The sequence below is a fragment of the Ambystoma mexicanum genome, chromosome 7q, assembly GCF_040938575.1.
Source record: "Ambystoma mexicanum isolate Mex_15411 chromosome 7q, UKY_AmexF1_1, whole genome shotgun sequence".
NCBI lineage: Eukaryota > Metazoa > Chordata > Amphibia > Caudata > Ambystomatidae > Ambystoma > Ambystoma mexicanum.
The window spans coordinates 1,017,560,799-1,017,580,707 of NC_090941.1; the positions used below are offsets into that span (position 1 = coordinate 1,017,560,799).

General features: G+C 45.6%; 1 protein-coding gene across 11 annotated transcripts in view; it reads right to left on the minus strand.

Moving 5' to 3' along the window:
* The window catches only part of ARAP1 (ArfGAP with RhoGAP domain, ankyrin repeat and PH domain 1), a 2,533,956-nt gene that overhangs the window by 1,252,673 nt on the left and 1,261,374 nt on the right, over positions 1–19,909 (minus strand). For all 11 annotated transcript variants that reach the window (XM_069640265.1, XM_069640269.1, XM_069640271.1 and 8 more), the window contains one exon: positions 8,702–8,857. In XM_069640265.1, coding sequence (XP_069496366.1) covers positions 8,702–8,857 — 156 coding nt within the window. The remainder of the gene's footprint in view (positions 1–8,701; positions 8,858–19,909) is intronic.

Sequence of the window (19,909 nt, forward strand, 5' to 3'; positions counted from 1 at the left end):
TTGGGGGGGGATGGGGAGGAGTGGAGGGTTGGGGGGTTTGGGGGGGACCCCCCCCAATAAAAAACGTTAGTATGTGTGACATTTTACATAGTTATTTTAACATTGGTTTTTCGATTTTTTTTCGACATTTTATTTTCGAATTAATGACTTTCTATTATATGTATGTGTTTTCGACATTTTGGTAATTCGACATTATTTTTTCGATATTATGACTATAAACCAGGGAGATTGTGGTGGATGGAGCAGTGGAGGCTATCGGGGCGGGGATTCGAGTAGGGGGATCGGAAGTATTGGTGTTTAATTATTATAATCCGTGTGAGGTGGTGGAGGTGGGTGTGCTGTCTGGAGTGATAAGGAGACATATGGGACCTTGCGTTTTGTGTGGTGTTTTCAACAGTGCCAATAGGTTGTGGGGTAGTGACCGGACGGATGCGATTGGGGAACTGTTGGAGGGCATGGCGGATGAATTGTGTCTGTTTTTGTTGAATGATGGTTCGGGCACGCGGTTGGATGTGAGGACTGGGAAGTTGTCGTGTTTGGATCTGACCTGGGTGTCTGCTGCAATTGCGGGTGAATGTGATTGGGAGGTGCGCGAGGGGGATGTGGGGAGCGATCATTCTGGCATTTTGGTGACTGTGAGGGTGAAGTAGGGGTCAGGTCCCAGATGCTTGGGAGTCGGTTGAATTTTAGGAAGGCTGATTGGGAGTTGTATAAGGGATTGTGTTGGGAATTGATTGTTCCTCGGGGTAGGGATGGGGGGGTGGATGAATGGAATGAGCATCTGGTGCAGGGAATGAGAGCGGCATCAGTAGCGGCAGTTCCGGAGATTGTGAAGGGGAAGGGTGGGAAGGTCGAGGTTCCTTGGTGGTCGGTGGAATGTTCACGGGCTGTGGCGGCACGTAAGAAGGCTAGGGCCAGGACGGTGAGATCGGGAATGTTGGAGGATTTGTTGGCATATAAGAAGGCTAAGGCGGTGGTGCAGAGGGTGATTAGGAAAAGGAAGCGTGGATATTGGAGGGGCTATTGTGGGTCTCTGGGGAGTAATTCTGGTGTGGGTGAGGGCTGGAAGCAGTATAAGCGGATGTCCGGGTTTATGAGGCCGCAGGGTGGTATGTCTGTGTTGTTGAAAGGGGTGGAGGTGGTCAGTGAGGATGGGGAGAAGGCGAATTTGTTGGGGGAGTATTTTGCGGGGGTGCACAGTCAGGGAACTTCCTGGAGGCGGTGAGGCTAGGTATGGGTGTGGTTGAGGAGGAGATGAGGGAGTTGTTGGCGGATGTTGGGCCTTGGGAAGAGCAGTATGAGGTTCTGTTCACTGTTCAATGAGATCTGGGAGAGTGGAGTTTTGCCGAGGTTGCAGAAGAGAGCGATTGTGGTGGTGATTTTGAAGGGTGGCAAGGTCCCTACGGAGTGTAAGTCGTACAGGCCGATTGCGCTAACTGTTGTGCTGTGTAAGGTTATGGAACGGATGGTGGTTGAGCGATTGGGGTTTTATTTGGAGTCGAATGGGTGTTTGAGTGATTTTCAGAGTGGGTTCAGGAGGAATCGGTTGGTGGCAGATCTGTTAGTGAGGTTGGTGACTGGTGTGGAGGAGGCGTTGTGTGATGGGGAGCTGGTGGGGGCGATCTTTTTGGATTTGGAGAAGGAGTATGATATGGTGTGGAGGAGTGGGTTGTTGGTGAGACTGTTGGAGATGGGTGTGAAGGGGAGGATGTTTCGGTGGATTAGGGCGTTTTTGGCTGATAGGACCTTTCAGGTGAGAGTGAGGGGGGTGATGTCTGAGGTTTGGAAGATGGAGAATGGGACGCCGCAAGGGAGTGTGATTAGTGCGATGCTGTTTAATGTGATGGCGGATGGGTTGATTCAGGCTTTGGCGAGTATCGGGTGTCAGGAGGATTTCTTCGCAGATGATGGTGTGGTATGGGTAAGAGGGCGGAGTTTGTTGTTGGTGGTGCAGAGTCGGCTGCAAGCTGCGATAGTGCGTATGGAGGAGTGGTGTGGAAATGGGGCTTTTCAGTGTCTGTGGATAAAAGTGCGAGTATGGTTTTCTCGAGGAGAAGAGTGCAGCAGGAGTTGGACTTGGTTTTGAAAGGTGTGAGGGTGAAGAGCGTGGAAGAGTTTCGGTACTTGGGGGTGATCTTGGATAGGAAGTTGAACTGGAATTTGCAGGTGGATGGTGTGGTGGATAAGTGTAAACGTAGGTTGAATTTGTTGCGGGCGGTGTCTGGGAAAGAGTGGGGTGCACAGCAGAAGTGTTTACGAATGTTGTATAAGGTGTTGATTTTGAGTGCGATGGATTTTGGATGTCAGGTGGCAGTGGGTTTCACAGCGAGTCAGAAGCTGCGGTTGGATAGGGTGCAGACGAGGGCATTGAGGGTGTGTTCGGGTGTGATGAGGTCCTCTCCAGTGAATGCGGTTCAGGTGCTTGTGGGGGAGATGCCGTTGGGGTTGAGGAGGGATGCGTTGAACATGAGGTGGTGGGTGAAGTGCAGTGCGAAGAGTGTGGCTCACCCGGTGCGTGAATGTTTGCTGTATAATTGGAGGTTTGACTATTATAGGGACCAGTGGAGGGGCACTTTGGGGTTTCACATGTGGGAGAAGGGGGTGCAGTGGGGTGTGGGCGAGTTGTTGGCTGTGACGGGTACGGATTTGGTGAGATGGCCGATGTGGATGATGGGGTCTCAAAAGGTGTGTTTGGAGTTGGCGAGTGTGGTGTCGAAGAAGCGGGGTTTGCGGGGTGAGATCAAGGCTTTGGGTCAGGCGTATGTGGCAGGGAAGGAAGGGTGTAAGGTGTTCACGGATGGTTCGAAGGATCCTGTGTCTGGGAGAGTGGGTATGGCGTTTTATCTGGAAAGCACTGGGGAGTATAAAGTGGGGCGACTGACGAATGACGTGTCGATTTGTACGGCTGAGTTGGTGGCGATTGCATTGGCGATTGATAGGGTAGGGGAGTTGGGGTTTGAGAAGGTGGTGGTGTTTTTGGATTCATTGAGTGGGTTACAGGCGATTGTGGCAGGGGATGGCGATAGGAAGGATGTGATTTTGGACATCAGGAGGAAGATTGATCGGTGTGTGCTGGGGGGGGTGGATCTGGAGTTGGCATGGGTCCCCAGTCACAGTGGCATTTTGGGTAATGAGTTGGTGGATTTGGCGGCGGGTGCGGGTATGAGGAGAGGAGCAGTTGATGTGAGGATACCTTTGAGTGTGGATGAGGCGAAGGCTGTGGTGGTGAAGCGGGTTATGGATGAGTGGCAGGAGAGGTGGGAGAGTGGGGTGAAGGGCAGGTGGATGTTTGGTGTTTGTGAGAAAGTGTCTGTGAAGGTGGATGCAGGGAAACTGGAATGGAGAAGGAGGGAGGAGGTGATGCTGAACCGGTTGAGGATAGGGCATGTGGGGCTGAATGACAGTCTGTTTCGAGTGGGGAAGCGTGAGTCGAGGGACTGTGCGGTGTGTGGGGTGCCTGAGACTGTAGGACATTTTCTACTTGCGTGTGAGAGGCATGTTGAGGAAAGAGAGTTGATGAGGGTTCGGTTGTCTGCGCTGGGAGTGGCTGCACTGAGTGGGAAGGCTTTGCTGGGAGGAGTCGGGGTGAGAGGCAGGGAGAGGAGCAGTGTGCTGCTGGATTTTGTGGGGCAGACGGGGCGGTGGGAGGAGTTATGAGAATGTGAGGGCTGTGTGTAAGATTGGTGGGGTAGGTGCACATCATCCTTTTGGATGGGGAAGCGCCTGCGTGGGTCCGCCCACGCATTCGATAATTTGAAGAAGAAGAAGACAGAAGCATCTCGCAACTTCTTTTGTGCTGCACCTCGCCAGGAATCTCTTGTCTGAGGAAATTTAGGTACTTAGCCAGGTAAGAGTGGGAGGGGAGATGTCACTGCCACTGTTACTATGTTTCTTAGTGTCTCCCCCAGTCCCTAGCTTCTCCTGTCTTCTTAGCCTTATGAGTAAAGTCCCTAATCCTTGTTTTCTAGGAGAGTTATTATTGTGCACTGCAGTGAGACAAGTCGTTTTTGTTATAATGACTTTCTGCATAAGGTGCTAAATACACAAAAGGAAGTCAGAAGCTTTACATAAGCTGCAATTATCCTGTGATATTAACAGGAACATTTCACTCCCCATGGTTAGAGCAAGACAAATCAGGAGTACAGGTAAAGACCAGTTTTGAGTATTTGTATTATCTGTGGGCTTATGGAGCATAGACTATAGGTTCTAAAAGACTGCCTTTTGTCACCCAATTCAGCCCCTGAGTCAGTGATCTGGAGAGAAAACCAGAAAGTGGTGTGACCATTAAGTCAGCCCTATCATGTTGTAGCCGACCCCTTTCTGTTGGTTATAACGTTATGAGGAGGGTTTCAACTGGTAGTAGTGGTGTACGTCTTTCCATGGTTTCTAAGAAAACCTCAAGCATCTGAGAAGCTGACAGATTGCGAGACCTTTAACTTCGTTCTTCCAGACCACGGAAGAGGTAGTAAAAGAATTGACAACTGCTTTGCAGAAACTGCAAGCCGAGGTGAACATAGCCAGGCAAGAAAATGCAGTTCTTTTCCAATCAATGACCGTCCTTCAAGGATCAGTAGAACAGGCTTCCAGGAAGGTGCCTGGTGGTAGGTCACCCATGGTGGCTAATGATGCAAGACTGTCCCGTGCCTCCGGTGTTCGAGAGGATGGTCAACCAGTGTTAGCCCCAGCTGTTCTACTGAATCCAACATTAGGCCCCAATATACCTGGGCCACCTATGCCTGCTAAATATGGAGGGGAGTTTAGGGCTTTCTGCACACAGTGCCATATATATTACCTTAATCGACAAGCTGTATATGGCTCAGATTAAGCCAAAATTGATTTTGTATTGCTAAATTTAGAAAAAACTGAATTAGCCTGGGCCATACCTTTTGCGGATAACAATGATCCCATTTTGTCAAATTATGCAGAGTTCTCAGAAGCCTTCTGGACAATGTTCGATCGCCAATATGCTTAAACTATTCGAAACAAGTTCATAGATATCCGTCAAGGGAATTGGGAACTTTTGACATGCATTGCCCGGTTTCAAAGTATAACAGCCCAGACGTTATAGGATGAAGATGTCCAAAGAACCCTCTTTTATAGGGGATTAGCAAAAAGTACCCGTACTCTCCACAGGTTCTATAGACAAATAAAACTCATTCATTTTTTTAAATCAATGATCCGGTAGGTCGCTGTTCCGTGTCGCTTACTGCTTGATGTGCTTTGCGCTCTGAAGTAAACAGCACTGAGAATGGTGCATGTGGCTGGCTTACATACCCTGGACCAGACATGGAGGGGAGGCGAAAGTTGGCGTGCTGCAGCAGAGTGGGACCTTCTCTGCGCTTTCCCCACCTTTTGTCTAACCCTCGCATGGTGCAGTGTGGTGGAAACATCTTGGAAACAGTGATTTAAACGTGGTTTTCAAGCTCCCATAGAGACCTCTGAGTTTTGTTTCTCATGTCAACTTCTTTAAAATGAGCTTTGTCTGGTCCTTCTACAACCACATTGATGTCTTGCTGATTTTGTGCATTGCGGTGCAAATATCTCACAAATGGTGCGTCCTAGGGCTTTGAAGCGTGGTTTTTGAGCCTTTAAGTTTCTTTCCTGACGTCGAGATGCTGAAAATGAGATTTGTCCGGTCCTTCTACGACCATATTGATATTTCGCCGATTTCGGGTGATGTGGTGCAAATATCTCGGAAACGGTGCATCCTAGGGCCTTGAACTGTGGTTTTCGCTGTCTTTTAGGGACCATGAGATTTGTTCCATGCATTCAGACGCTTAAAATGACAACCACCTTGATGTTTCAGGGCTTTCGTTGCATGTGTGAAGGGGCTTAAATCCTGGGAACGGGGTGGGATGTCCACATGTAATGTAACCAGTGACGTCCGGGGGGGGTGCTCACAGGTAAATATGCTAAATGTGGTGCAGATTGGTGGAACGGTGTGGAATTGTATAAGGAACAAACAGATTTTCTGTTTTATATACACAGACAGATTGAGAGAGGAGTTAAAGGACGCAGCAAGCCAAGTAGTTACTCCTCCTAACTCTAATTCAGAATACATGTCCTTAGTCATTAGGATAGATCAAAGAAATGTAGAAAGACACAGGGAAAGGAAGAACTATGAACCCAGACGTCCTTTCCTTAGACACAAACCTCAAAACCCTTCACACGTCTCTAAATCTATGCAAGTGGGATGTACCAGGGATCCTTTGGGCATGGAAGAAAAGGAGGGATGCAGAAAGATGAATCTTTCTTTCTATTATAAGGAGCCAGGTCATCAGGTATGATTTTGTTCAAAACAGAGGCCTTATCTGGGAGGAAACGGATGTGCTCGTTGAGTGTGGGGTCCTTAATGAGCCATCTACACAGCTTACACGTAACACCTCTTTACATACCAAGTTGAGCACCCCATATATATCTGCCAGAACAGCTCCAGTCCATAACACAGCAATGTTCTCCTCGACAGTGGGGCTACTGGTAATTTTATTTTATAAGACATGCGTGGAGCATTATGAGTTCGAGAGCGTGTGTGTGCTCCAGGAGACTCAGGGATTATGAGGCTTGTAGACTCAGGCTAGTAGCCACTCACCACATACAAAGGCAAGGCGAGCACCCCTCAAGATTCTGTGCAGTTTTGATTTCTATGGACTTCCTGCCCAAGCCAACCTTGTGGCAGCCCTGCCCAGGCACAACCCAGGACACGAACGAGTGCCAGCCGCCCTACCAACCGAACCACCAGGTGAGTTGAAATGCATTGTGTTCCGGCTTGGCTGCACCCTAGGGATGACGTTCGCCGGGTTCTCATGCGGGAAAAGAGCGTATGGCAAAATGTTGCGTCTGCCACTTCATGGGCCCTGGCCCGTGTAGCGCCGGATGAATATGTGAGGATGTAGGGACCAGGGACCAGGGACCGCTGGAATAACAGAAGGAAGCGGAAGGGGCCGAACCATACTAATTACTTGTTCATATTCCCTGCCATGTACGGCTAGGCGGACACACTGCCTGCCCTCTCCACATTTCTCACCAGTGTTGAGGGACAGGCGGCATTTGTCTAATCCACCAACCCATTACTGATGAGGTGTGAGAAGGGCTTTAAGTGGGCTGCGGCAAGGACGGGTGGTGACTTGGTGGCCTCCAGAAACTGTCCTTGAGCTAGGGGCAGCCAGGGCTACACTCCATCAGCCCCCACAACTAGTACCAGGCAGTGTAAGGATGCCAAAGCAGTCTGATTCTAAAGCTGGACAGCCAGCACCGGACTCCCAAAGAGTATATTGCTCCAAATGTATGTGTATGGCTCGTTGTTTACTGTGACTTTACTGGCAGGGTGTTAACATACATGAAATACGCGAAAGGCCAGTGTGCAGTATGTGCCCCGAAAGGTTGCAGGCCTGACTCACTCAAACAGATATGGCATATATAAAAATGTGTGTTCATTCTTATGTTCCCAAAATGCTCTTTTCTATGCAAAGCAAGCAGTTTACATAGGTGCTGTCTGGCTTCCTCACCTTTATCACTGGTGCTCTCCTGGGTATTTTCAGGGCCAGTTGAAGATGTCAGGGATCCGTTAACAGCTTTTAAAATGGCACAGCCTTTAGTTTGAGAAAACGGGTGCCTCCCTAGGGAATATGTGCATACTATTAGCCCTTCATTGCAGGGGGCTAGTTGCTGAAGAGTATCACTGGGCATGCAGACAGCAGGAGAGCTCCAACCCTGAATGAGAACGTAAGAGCTATTAAGCATGCCGGGCCTGGGTTACTTACTTAGAGAAAGGTGGGGGTTTACTCGCTGATTGAATTGCTTATACACAGAGTCAGGAAGGGATGCGTTTACAGACAGCAGTTCATTTGCGAACTGAACCAGATTGGAGTTGTATTTACAGTATGCAAACTGGATGCAAACAAAACCACCTGGGACCCAGCTGGCTGGTCCAAAGGACATGTTTGCAGGGCCTCATGATGTATTATTTGTTTGGGAGAGGTGGTCCTTGCCTAGTTCACCTCCGCTAGTCCACACCAACCGCAATTTGGCCTCGCCCCATTTCGGGAGCCCTACTGAATATTGTATCCCATTTAAAGCACTGGTTGTGATAGCCAACGATGGAAAGGTATAGGAACAGGTTGAATGTTAATAGCTAAGACCTGTGGGTAACTTGCATCATAACTGAGGTACACGTGCAACTTTCATTCCTCTGCACCTGGGCTATTTGTAGGGCCTACTCAATCCCTTATTTTCTTTCTTGAAGAAGTTAATGATTTTTTTCTGAAACCTGTATTTTAATTTCTTCTTTAATATGTTAAGAATATTATATTTAAGTAGAGATGTAGGTATCAAACAACAAAAGACAGTTTCAACAGTTTTGGGCCGTGTGCTTAGTACATATGCCACGCCTCTTATTATGATATGCAAGAGCCCCAATCAATTTATCATCCTACTGGAAGCACTGGCCATGAATATAATCAAGGATCGATCGCAGTGACATGCTCTATTTTGATTCGTACTGGTTTTGACCACACGATGGCAGTATTCCCTACAATTTCTGAACAGGAGAAGCTGGGGAGTATATATAACACATTGAAACAATACTGCGAGACTAAGCCATCGTTTACTAGAACGGTCTGTGAATGTATCGCGGGTATGAATTGGTACAGCTACCCACCTTCCCCCAAATATACAAACAGCCAGAGTAGATGATAATACTCACCCCTGGGGAGGATTTTTGTCCAGCCAGCCAGCTTTGATAACTGATGAAGGCAGGTTAGAGGCTTCGTCCATAATGCTGCTGTACATACCAAAAGTGCCTGACGACAGTGAATCACTGGACTGTAGTAAATTTAGGCTCCCATCTGTCCAAACATCACTGAGGAGCAAAAGGAAAGAGGCCGTTTTTTTTTTTTATTTTGTGATTTGGTTCATAAAAAATAACATTAAGAAACACAATAAGTTATTAAGAGCAATAAAAACACAACATACAAGCATTACTTAAAATCTGTCTTGTACAACTATATATATATACATATATATGTATACACACATCACATTAACAAATAGTTATGAAGATGCACATAATATCCCTTATGTAGAATACATCAGAGCGTGACTACCAGGCATACAAAACAAAAATGCTCCCAACAGCGAATCCATGGAGTAGCAGCAGCCACACACTCATTCCCAAGCCCAAATAAATCACGGCGCCATCATCGCATCAACTGCGCTCAGTAGAAATCTATAAAGTGCACACTGCTTCCTCCCTTCCTTCCATCAGTCTGCACCAGAGCAATCATGATCAAGGAAACGAAAGTGCAAGTGCCTCATTGTGGCTGTCTGTTCGCAGAAGAGAACTTAGTGTTTCATTGTTTCCAGTCGCTCCCAGAGTAAGAATCAATAGGCATAGAAACATGGCATGCACCACACGTTCGCTGCGATGCCGCTCCTCAGATGCTGTAAGTAGGCGTTATGGCTAGGGGATGCTAGGTCCAACCAGCCCTCCCAATTCCTCCACCTCTTGCAGAAACACAGACCCATGGTCAGGGGTGGCCCGGGATTTGCGGGGCCGTGTGAGGCAAGAGATGTGCGGGCCCCTTTATTTGCATCTCAGAAAATGATGCCTCAAAATGAGTCATTAAAACCCGTCGGGATCAAATAAACTGCAGGTCAGTATCTGAATTTTAACTGTTAATATTACGTTTTGTAACAATGTGAGGAGTAAGGCATATTTTGGAGTAGCCGACCGAGTGAGCTGAATCATTTGTAGAGTTGGGTACCACAAAAGAAAGTACTGTGACCAGGAAGAGCAGGACAAAGAGTAAAGAAGATCACTGGTAAGTAATCCAAAAATACCTAATGTGATTGCAGAATGTAAGGGAGGGGATTAGCCCAGGCCAAAAAGGGCTAAGTGCTTTTGCTGCAGGGTAGTGTAATCTTAACAAAGCGAATTTACCCAAAAAGGTACTGAGGTAGTCAGAGTAAATAATTCCACAGGTCTTCAAATGTCATCAATAGGGCTTAAGTCCGCAAAAAGTGTGGGGGATCATTAACATACGCACAGGGACTGAATGTATCCTAAAGTGAAATACGCACATTTAATTCAACTGGCCTTTCCTAACAGAAGAAAATTCAAAATAGAAATGATCATTGTCTTTCACAAAATGAATCATGAAACCCCAACCAAAAGAAAACAGCTAGAGGAGATTTTCCTAGAACACTGCTGCAACGTATAAAAGGTGTGCACCCTTTTAACCCAAAAATCTATACTGAAATATTCTTTGGAAAGAAAAATACCAATACAAGACGCTCCAATAGTTGGATCACGGTCAGTCGTGGGTAGCGACAAGGTTGCTATATTCATGATATTGGATCACCTTTATCAACGTTCGTACCAATCCTCCACGACTGGGCCTGGTCCTCCTGCAGTACATGACCTACACTAATGATATTATCATTTGTGGCCTCAACGCAATAGGGTTGCAGCGGGGGCTGAATGCAGTGCATCAGTACTTAAAATCCATAAATGTGCAAAAAACAAAGGTGCTGGTTTTGAAACCAAGGAAAACGTTTAGATCCCGTGGCATTGTATTTGGTTTAAAGAAGGACAATGCAAGAGTGGACTCCGTACCCTTGTTTACATACCTGGGAGTTCCAGTACAAGATGTTCCAAACAAAAAGTGTACGACGTTCATCCATCGCACTTTTTTTATTTCACTGCACTTTTTGCCGTAAATATTTTGCTGAAAAAAACACCGTAAAATATGTAGGGGGGGGGGTTAAGGACATATAAGGGGTAGGGCGGGCTGGGGTATAGGGAATACGTAATATAGGAGGGTGCTTGAGGGAGACCCCCCCAAATAAAAAATAATCATTCGATGAACTCTTTTCAGCAAAAAAAGCTGCAAAAAAAATACTGCAGTTGAAGGAACAAGTTACTTAGCTATAACTTTTGTTCTCCAGCATGGGTCTGGCATGGATTCCCATGCTCATGAATATTCCCCATCGTCAGGCTGTGAATCCTCGGTAAAGACAAAAACAGTTTCAGTTTTGTTTCTGAACTGTCTTTCTCCTAATAACCAATCACTGGTCTCTGGGTCATACTGCCCGCAGCCAATGACTGCCCTCTACCTAAGCCCCTCCTCTGGCAGCCATTTTCAGATTTGGTAGCATGTAAAGTGACAGTATGACCAAGAGAAGAGCCACAGAGGGGTAGGAGGGAGGGTTCGCATGTGAATCCATGCCAGACCCATGCTGGAGAACAACAGTTACAGCTAAGTAACTTGTTCCCTTCTCCAGCATGGGGTCTGGCATGGATTCACATGCTCATGAATACAAGAATACATAGCAGTACACACATGCACAACCACGTGAGGTGGCAAGGCTCAACATTAAGCAGTTACATCAACTCAACAACCCATCTTACTATGGAGGTACTGGGAAGGGTTAATAGTTTTTCCCTGGTGTTCATTTTCGAGAGGGTACCGTACAGTCCCTCTCTCAAAGGTTTCTGGCTGGTGGCAGTGGTTACTACCAAAAATATTCAACTGCAGATATTTCCCTATGAGATTTTCCCATTGTTCGAGGCTACCACTTTTACTGACAGCCTCTAACATACCGCCGGTTTATTTTATTATTAACTTTACTCCGGTAGGTTTTATTTGCCAGAACTTTAATATAAATTCTTTCTCATGTCTTTCTCTAAACTCCTAACCCAGGTCGGGGATCCTTTGTTCGTCCTTTTGGCGGGCTTCTGCCAAGAAGCCTTCCTTTCGGCGCCACTGAGTCTGGGGTGGATCCATTGTGTGGGAGTAGGACCCCTGAACAGGGTTGCCTCAGCAACCCATGTCGCACTCTGCCCTGATAGGCTGGAGGGTCTCCTGTCAAGAAGACCACTCCACTGTGTGAGTGACAGCTAGGCTGTATGAATGTGGATCTTTTTTGCAAAAAGGCAGGGTCCTGAGGACTGGAAGAACAAGACGTCGCCACTGGAACTAAGAAGCCGAAGAGGAGAGAAGCCAAAGACATCTGCAATGACTGAACCACCGGTGAAGCCCTGCTGCAGCGTATCACCACTTTTCTCCACACAACGAGAGAAGATCTTCATCTGCAAGAGCCTTCTTCCCTTGAGCTGGTGAGGCCAACCAGTTTGCCAATCGCCTTCCTGGACCTGCCCTGGTCGAATCGCCAGTACCCCGTACTCAGAGACCGGATAGCCAGGCACCCGTCCACCTGGACCGCGATTTAAAGGGGCGTACCTTTTATTCGTTGGGCAGCACCGCGGCAGGTTTCATCCCTGGGTAGTACAGTAACTTGAACCTTCCTCCACAATGAGAGCCTCTCTTCCTCTGCTGGATCCCCCGAACTGCAGGAACTACCAGGAACAACCGCCACCGCAGGAGCCTCTTCTTCATATTAAGGTACATTGTTCCGCCAGGCCGCCCTTTTCGTGTGGTAGTGCTAAAGGTGTTTTAAATCCTTTACCTACCTGTTGGGTTGGCCGCCCCTATCCTCTAACATTGTCTGTCACCTTCTGCATCCACCTTTTCGAATCGTTAACCAAAGACTTGACTGCAGCTACAAGAACATTTTGCTCCTGGGCCCTTTGCCCTGTACCACTGACTCTGGCACAGGCCTATTGACTCTGGCCGAAATTGTTAGAACTGCCCTCTCTAGATTGCGTCTCAACTAGAACTGTGTTGATGCACCTAATTCTTATAACCACCTTTTCCTTCCACTTTTGAAACTTGTGAAGTGCCATTTTGCTCGGTTTTCATTTAAGTATTCTCTATGCTAAAGTACTGCCTTACCTAAACTTGTTCACACACTTATGGGAAGTGTTGCTAGGGTGTGTAAGAAGATATTCCTTGTGAGAAATTGCTAGAGTCCCATTTGTGTTTGATTTTCACTGTGCCATTTTGCTCAGTTTTCACTCTTGCTCAAACTTGTCTACAATTTAACTAGGGAGTTGTGTATACTTTTCTTGACTGATTTTAACTTGATTTATTGACTGTGATTAATATGTTGAACTAGAAGTGTGTAAAATAAATACATTTATATATTCTTTTTAATACAAAGCTTTGGTCAGTGTTTCCTTGTGCCATAGTACTATAGCCCTATTGTGTAAACCCTGAATACTGCTCATCTCCCTCTTGAGATAAGTCTGACTGCTTAGCCACAGCTACCAACTAAATCTTTGGGGTACAGACTGATACCAAAGGGGATTTATTGCTCATACCTGTAGTCTTAATGTTCTGTAGTGCTCTCTAAGGAAACTGCACAGGATTCTGCCTAACACTGGTGTACAGCGGTGATGATAAAAGTATTGGATTTACATTTGAGTGTGCTGCTAGTGCCTTGGGTCAATTAACCATAAGGCTAACAATCACAACAAGTTTATTTTAAACAAAGTCAAAGTATGGAAACTTACAGCCAGGAGACCCTCCTTACTAATACTGCTGATTATTTAAGGGATCTGTGTAGACAGAAAGGTCTTCCTGTCAAAGGCAAGAAATCAGAAATGATTGATAGACTGTTAGAAAAACAAAGTCTGGATAGTGGTGCTGTGCCCACTACTCCAGCAAATGTAGCAAACGTTGAGGATGATAATCTTGAAAATGTTATTGTTGAAGCAGATGAGGAAGAGGAGGATAACAATGTCACCCCCTCTGGCCCTCTGCCTGCTCAAAGGCCTCAACCTGTGGCTACTGGACCATTGTCAGGTCCCACATTAAGTCCTGAATTTATCACTCTAGAAAAAATGTGACTTGAGCTAGAATTCAAAGGAATTAGCGCCCAAACTGAACAGAGACATCAAGGACTAAGGTTCAAAGAATTGGAGCTCAATAGTGAGCTTGAGATGAAGAAATTGTCTTTGGAAAATGCCTCTCTCCCCGAATCCTCTAGATCTTCTGGTCCAAAAAGACCCTGGATGCCTAAAGAGATTGTGGGTATGTATGAACCTAAGTTGGATGTATTAGATTGGTTAGCTATGTTTGAATACAATCATGGGCTCCAGGATATCACAGGGAATCAGTTGATCCCCTGGTTATTCTCTAGGCTCCCCCCTGTTGCATCTGATGTGGTAGTGGAGTTGGGGGAGATGGATAGGATCGATTATGAATGTGTGAAACTAGCTTTAATAGCTAGATTTTGGAAGACTCCTTCCCAGTACCTTGAGAGGTTTAGGACCCTCAAAAATCATGATAGTACCCCTTTGGCTACTTGGGTGAATGAGTGTTTGAAGAACATCGAGGGATTGATTAAGGGTTACAGAGTTAACACTTATGAGGGAATGAGAAATCCATTGTTTACATTAGACAACTCATATAATTTGATTGAGTATACTGATCTTCTAGAACCATTCCGGAATACAATTGTACCAACCCCAAATATAAAAAAACATAAACACCTTTACGACCCTGTAATTAAAGCATGCAGGGCCGAATATCGTAAAGAAAAGAGACTCATTCTCAAGTTAAACAATACCAATACTCACAGGGCACTAAGAACTATTAAATGTAAATACTTGAACTGGATTCGCGGACGTCGAGCATGGATGTTCCAACAAGATAGCGAAGCCATGCTGCGCTCAATCGAGTCCAAGAATTCGGCTGAAATATGGCGCCTCCTCAATTCGAAATTCTAATCTATCACAGGCTCATGTTCAAACTGGTGCGGTAACCGAAGCTGCTTGGATTGTACATTTTTCAGACTTATATCGTGACCCGCTCTTCCACCATAATGCATATAAGATTCAATCCAAAACTCAGTGGAAAATTACCTGCTCCCCCGCCCTACTCGAAAAGCTGATCGCAAAGTTGAGCCCTTCCCGAGCCGCTGGTCCTGACGGCCTACACAATGCCATCCTGTAAGCAAACCCGAGGCTATGGGCAAAAAATCTCCATGCCATTTTTGCAGAAATCATGAAACGTCGTATCTTGCCAACTTCGTGGCTATGCTCGGTCATAGTCCCGATTTATAAGAAGGGTGATCATGCTGATCCTTGTAATTATCTCCCAATTGCCCTCCTGGATGTCCCGGGAAAACATTTTGCTGAATTAGTTCTAATCGAATTCAATCTTTGGACGGACCTCACTGCCAAACGAGATCGGCAGCAAACGGGATTTGTCGCAGGTATGGGGACCTGTATAAACCTGTTAACTTTAAATGCAATAAAAGCCCACAGTCAGTCTCACAAACAATCCATTTACTTTGCGTTTATTGATCTACATGCTGCCTTTGACTCTGTCTCACGTGCCCTGCTTATGATGAAACTAACAAGAGACAAATGCCCCCCAGTCCTTCATGATATCATCCACGCATTCCATGCAGCTACATCGATTTGTGTAAGGCTCACTTTAGATGGCCTGTTGTCTGCCCCAATTAAGACAGACCGGGGCCTAAAGCAAGGGTGTTTATTGGCCGCAGCAATTTTTAATTATTTCATTCACGACCTAACCTCAATTTTTCTACAGATCGCCTCTGATGCTCCAGTCCTTAAAGGACAAAAAGTTACTAATCTAAACTATGCAGATGATATAGTCCTCATTTCAAAAACGCCAAAGGGCTTACAGAACCTCATTGAAGCATTTAATGTGTATTTAATCGAGAACCAATTGATAATCAATACTAAAAAAAAACAGATTGTAGTCTATAAGGCAAATCGGCTGCATAAATTTAAACCTAAATGGTCATTCAATTATACTCCACTGGAAGTTGTACAATCATATACTTATCTGGGCTGTGAATTTTGTGGCTCGATCATACCGCACCGTCAAATTGACCGCATGGTGGCAAAATTGACTACAGCAATTTCGCAATCTAAAATCATATCGCATAAATTTGGAAAATTTACAATCCAACCGGTAATAACCTACTGGTCCATGAAAGCAATCCCTTCCATCTTGTATGGGGCTGAAACCCTATTGAATTTTAATCACTTGCATCTTGAGAGACTCGAGGGAAAGTTTTGGAGGGCTGTGCTCAACCTCCCCCATTGTGTTCCAAGCGCCTGGTTGCGATACGAAGTAGGCCTTATTTCCATACATGCGGTCTATATTTGGCGATGTTGTATGTTATTTCGTAAATGTCTCATGGCAAATCAAAAAATGAATATGTTATCTGTAATAGGCGACTACATGTTAACAACAGATAAGAACTTTGTAAAATTATGAATTAATCTTTGTTTGGAAGCCTTAGCATCTGTTAATATTTCAATTTACAAGTTAATAGCCAATCCTGTGGGCTCCAAAAAATCATTCTATAACTTAGATTGGTCCAATACCATCGATAAATGCCAAAAGTATCGTCAACCATGTAAGTTTCGCTTCTGGCCCAAACCAATGAAATGCCCTGAATCTTATCTTTTAAAATTTCCTTCTGCTAAATTAAGAGCAGGCTTCCTGAGAGCACGATTCGTTTTATGGCCTACTTATCAGGTTCAGGCAAGACGAAATTTGCGATCACTAGCACTACAAACATGTCGATTCTGTATGCAAGATCATACCATAGAATCATTGGAACATTAGTCTGTTATTGTACTAAATTGAATGCTCAAAGGTCAATGCACTTTTTGAAAGTACTACCCTGCATAGAAACTGTTGACCAAGAAATGCGATGGACCTTTTTACTGTGCTCTAATACTTACCTTTTGCAGATTGCATTAACCAACTTTTTATTATCTTTAAGTTTAGATATAAGCTAAATGAGAAGTAATCTAAGTCTCAAGCAGCCTGTAAACTAAAAAAAAGAGGAAACCCCTCCTTTCTTTTATTTCTTATAATGTTGGTGAATTACTTATTTGTGAAGTGTATCTGTTTTATTTTTACTATGTATTAGCTAAATGTTTTTATATTCGCTAAATGAAGGGCACTAACATCTGTGCTGCTTGAGTCTGTACATTCTAACATGATTTATTTTATTTTTTTCTAAATCTGATGCTTTTTTATGATTACATCAAAAAAAATTATGTGTTTGTGTATTGAAAAGTTGTTTTTAACAGCTAAATCAATAAAAAAATAAAAAATAAAAACATTATGAGGGAATGAGAAATCTTGTTATGTTGGAGTCTATTTATGATGCCTGCTCTCCTGACCTCAGACAGCACTTGGGTGATTCTAAGGAAAACGGATCCTACAAAGTTAGACAAGGCTGCTGACTTGTGGGTTGCCAACAGGGCTAGTCACAAGGAATCTGGGGCAACTCAGAAGAAGGATGAGGGGAAGCAGCCACCCAAAGAGAACCAAGATAATTCTAATACCTCCCATACCAAAGAGGGCCACAAACAACAAAATAACCAGGGTAAGCCCCAAGGGAAACCAAATAGGGCTAGTGAGTCCTCTGGTGTTCAACCAGAAGGAGGTCAGCAGAAGTCCCCACTGGAAAATGCTATGTCTGTGGGTCAACTGACCATATCAAAGGAGATCCCAGGTGCAAGGGTAAACCTGCAGGGATCAGCACTGCCTCCTTAGCCTTCTCCCCAGAGGGAGAAATACAAATGGCTAGTGCTCACTTTGAATTTTTTGCTGAAGAACCCTTGAGTCTTCAAGCAACTGTATCCTTAGAGTCCATGGGTCTGGTTAGCAAACAGAATAGGGATGTGTATGACTTCCCTCCAGAAAACTCTAAAGTATATTACATGGACAGTGTCCTTGTCAATGGCCAGGATACGCTGCCAGAAGAGACACTGGGGCCAGCAGAACAGTAGTGGATGAAAGCTTTTTGAGGCCTGAGGATGTTGCTAAGGCACCCAAAGATCCCACTAAATTTTCCGGAGGTCCTGTCCAGTTGGTTACTTTTCTACCAGCCCTCATTCAGTGTAATAACATGACGGTGAGGATTCCTATCAGTGTTCAGACTGAGGTGCCTGGGAGAGTCCTGTTGGGGAATGATCTAAAAACTCTAGGAGTAGTATCTAGTACCCCCAGGCCTCCCAGTGTGGAGAAGCAGAACCAAACCAAATTGGCTAGAGAGGCCACCTTAAGGGACCCCTCTAAGACTGTGGGAACCTCTACAGAGAACCCCACTACAAGCCCTGGTGTTAGTAAGTTGACTTCAAACCCAGGCACATTTCAGGCTAGTATGTGAGGGAAATGGGAGCCCCAACCAAGCTCCATCATTGTTCCCCCAGTTTTAAAGTCTCTGACTCCACCTGCTTCTGAGGAAGAGGTGGATAGACCAACTGGGCCCCTCTCTAGGCCTAAGAGAACTGGTAATTCTCAGTGCTAGTGGAAAACCAGAAACGAAAAGTCTACAGCCAAAAACCTTCAGACTGTTGGGCATTCTACTGAAGACTCCAACTCAAATCCTAGTATTAGGAGGGAAACTCCTAAAGTAGGTAAGGTTAGATCTAAGAGGAAGGAGAAGCAGGTACATTGCCTAACCCCAGCCCCTCCACCCAAGAGGCCTAACACCCAACCTGCTCCCAACAGAGAGGTGATGAGGACCCCTGGAGGCCCCTCTAGATCTAAGGGAATTCTTTATAAGGACCCCTTGAAAAAGCCTATCACAGGTTCAGGAGTTGTACCAACTTCTGAGGGACTGGTCAACCAGATCCCCTATAGATTTAAAAAGAAAGATGTTTCTCAAAGGGGTTGTAGGTCATATAGCTTACAAAGGAAAACGTTTGATTTTACCATTGAGCACAGGTCAGGATGTCACCACCAAAATGCTGATGGTCTCTCTAGGATGTTAATAACCGACTAGAGGTAAGAGACTCATCCAGGAGTGGATTAGATCCTCCTGTCCCTTAGTCTGGGAGTGTGAGGGGGGGGGCGAGTGTTACGGAGAATTCTCATTCTATGGCTAATTTCCCTTACCTATAGAGTCCCCCAGCAGCTTTGCTGGATTTGAAGCCTTTGTTTTTTTCTCCTGCTAAGAGTGTGACTCTTTTTCCCACACTTAGGCATCTTTTCTATGTGTGTTCTAGGCTATTTTTTGTGTTTCATGTCCATGGGGTTTATCTCACCCTCATATGAACTATCTTTTTACACATGTGTTACACAGCACCCTCAGTGCAGTGACACAGGGGTGTCATAGTGACCCCCAAACATAGACTCCATACCCTGGGACTGACTACTGTCCCCCAGGGCATGTTAAGTCCCCATTGACTTTACTAGTCAAGTTTTATGACCTAAACCAGTACAACCCATCTTACTATGGAGGTACTGGGAAGGGTTAATAGTTTTCCCCTGGTATTCATTTTCGAGAGGGTACCGTACAGTCCCTCTCTCAAAAGTTTCTGGCTGGTGGCAGTGGTTACTACCAATAATATTCGACCGCAAATATTTCCCGATGGGATTTTCCCATTGTTCGAGGCTACCACTTTTACTGACAGCCTCTAAAATACCACCGGTTTATTTTATTATTAACTTTACTCCGGTAGGTTTTATTTGCCAGAACTTTAATATAAATTCTTTCTCGTGTCTTTCTCTAAACTCCTAACCCAGGTCGGGGATCCTTTGTTCGTCCGTTGGGCGGGCTTCTGCCAAGAAGCGCTCCTTTCCGCGCCACTGAGTCTGGGGTGGATCCATTGTGTGGGAGGGAGAGTAGGACCCCTGGAAAGGGTTGCCTCAGCAACCCATGTCGCACTCTGCCCTAATAAGCTTGAGGGTCTCCCGCAAAGAAGACCACTCCACTGTGTGAGGGACAGCTAGGCTGTATGAATGGGGATCTTTTTGCATAAAAGCAGGGTCCTGAGGACTGGAAGAGCAAGACGTCGCCACTGCAACTAAGAAGCCGAAGAGGAGAGAAGCCAAAGACATCTGCAACGACTGAACCACCGGTGAAGCCCTGCTGCAGCGTCTCACCACTTTTCTCCACACGATGAGAGAAGATCTTCATCTGCAAGAGCCTTCTTCCCTTGAGCTGGTGGGGCCAACCAGTTTGCCAATCGCCTTCCTGGACCTATCCTGGTCGAATCGTCAGT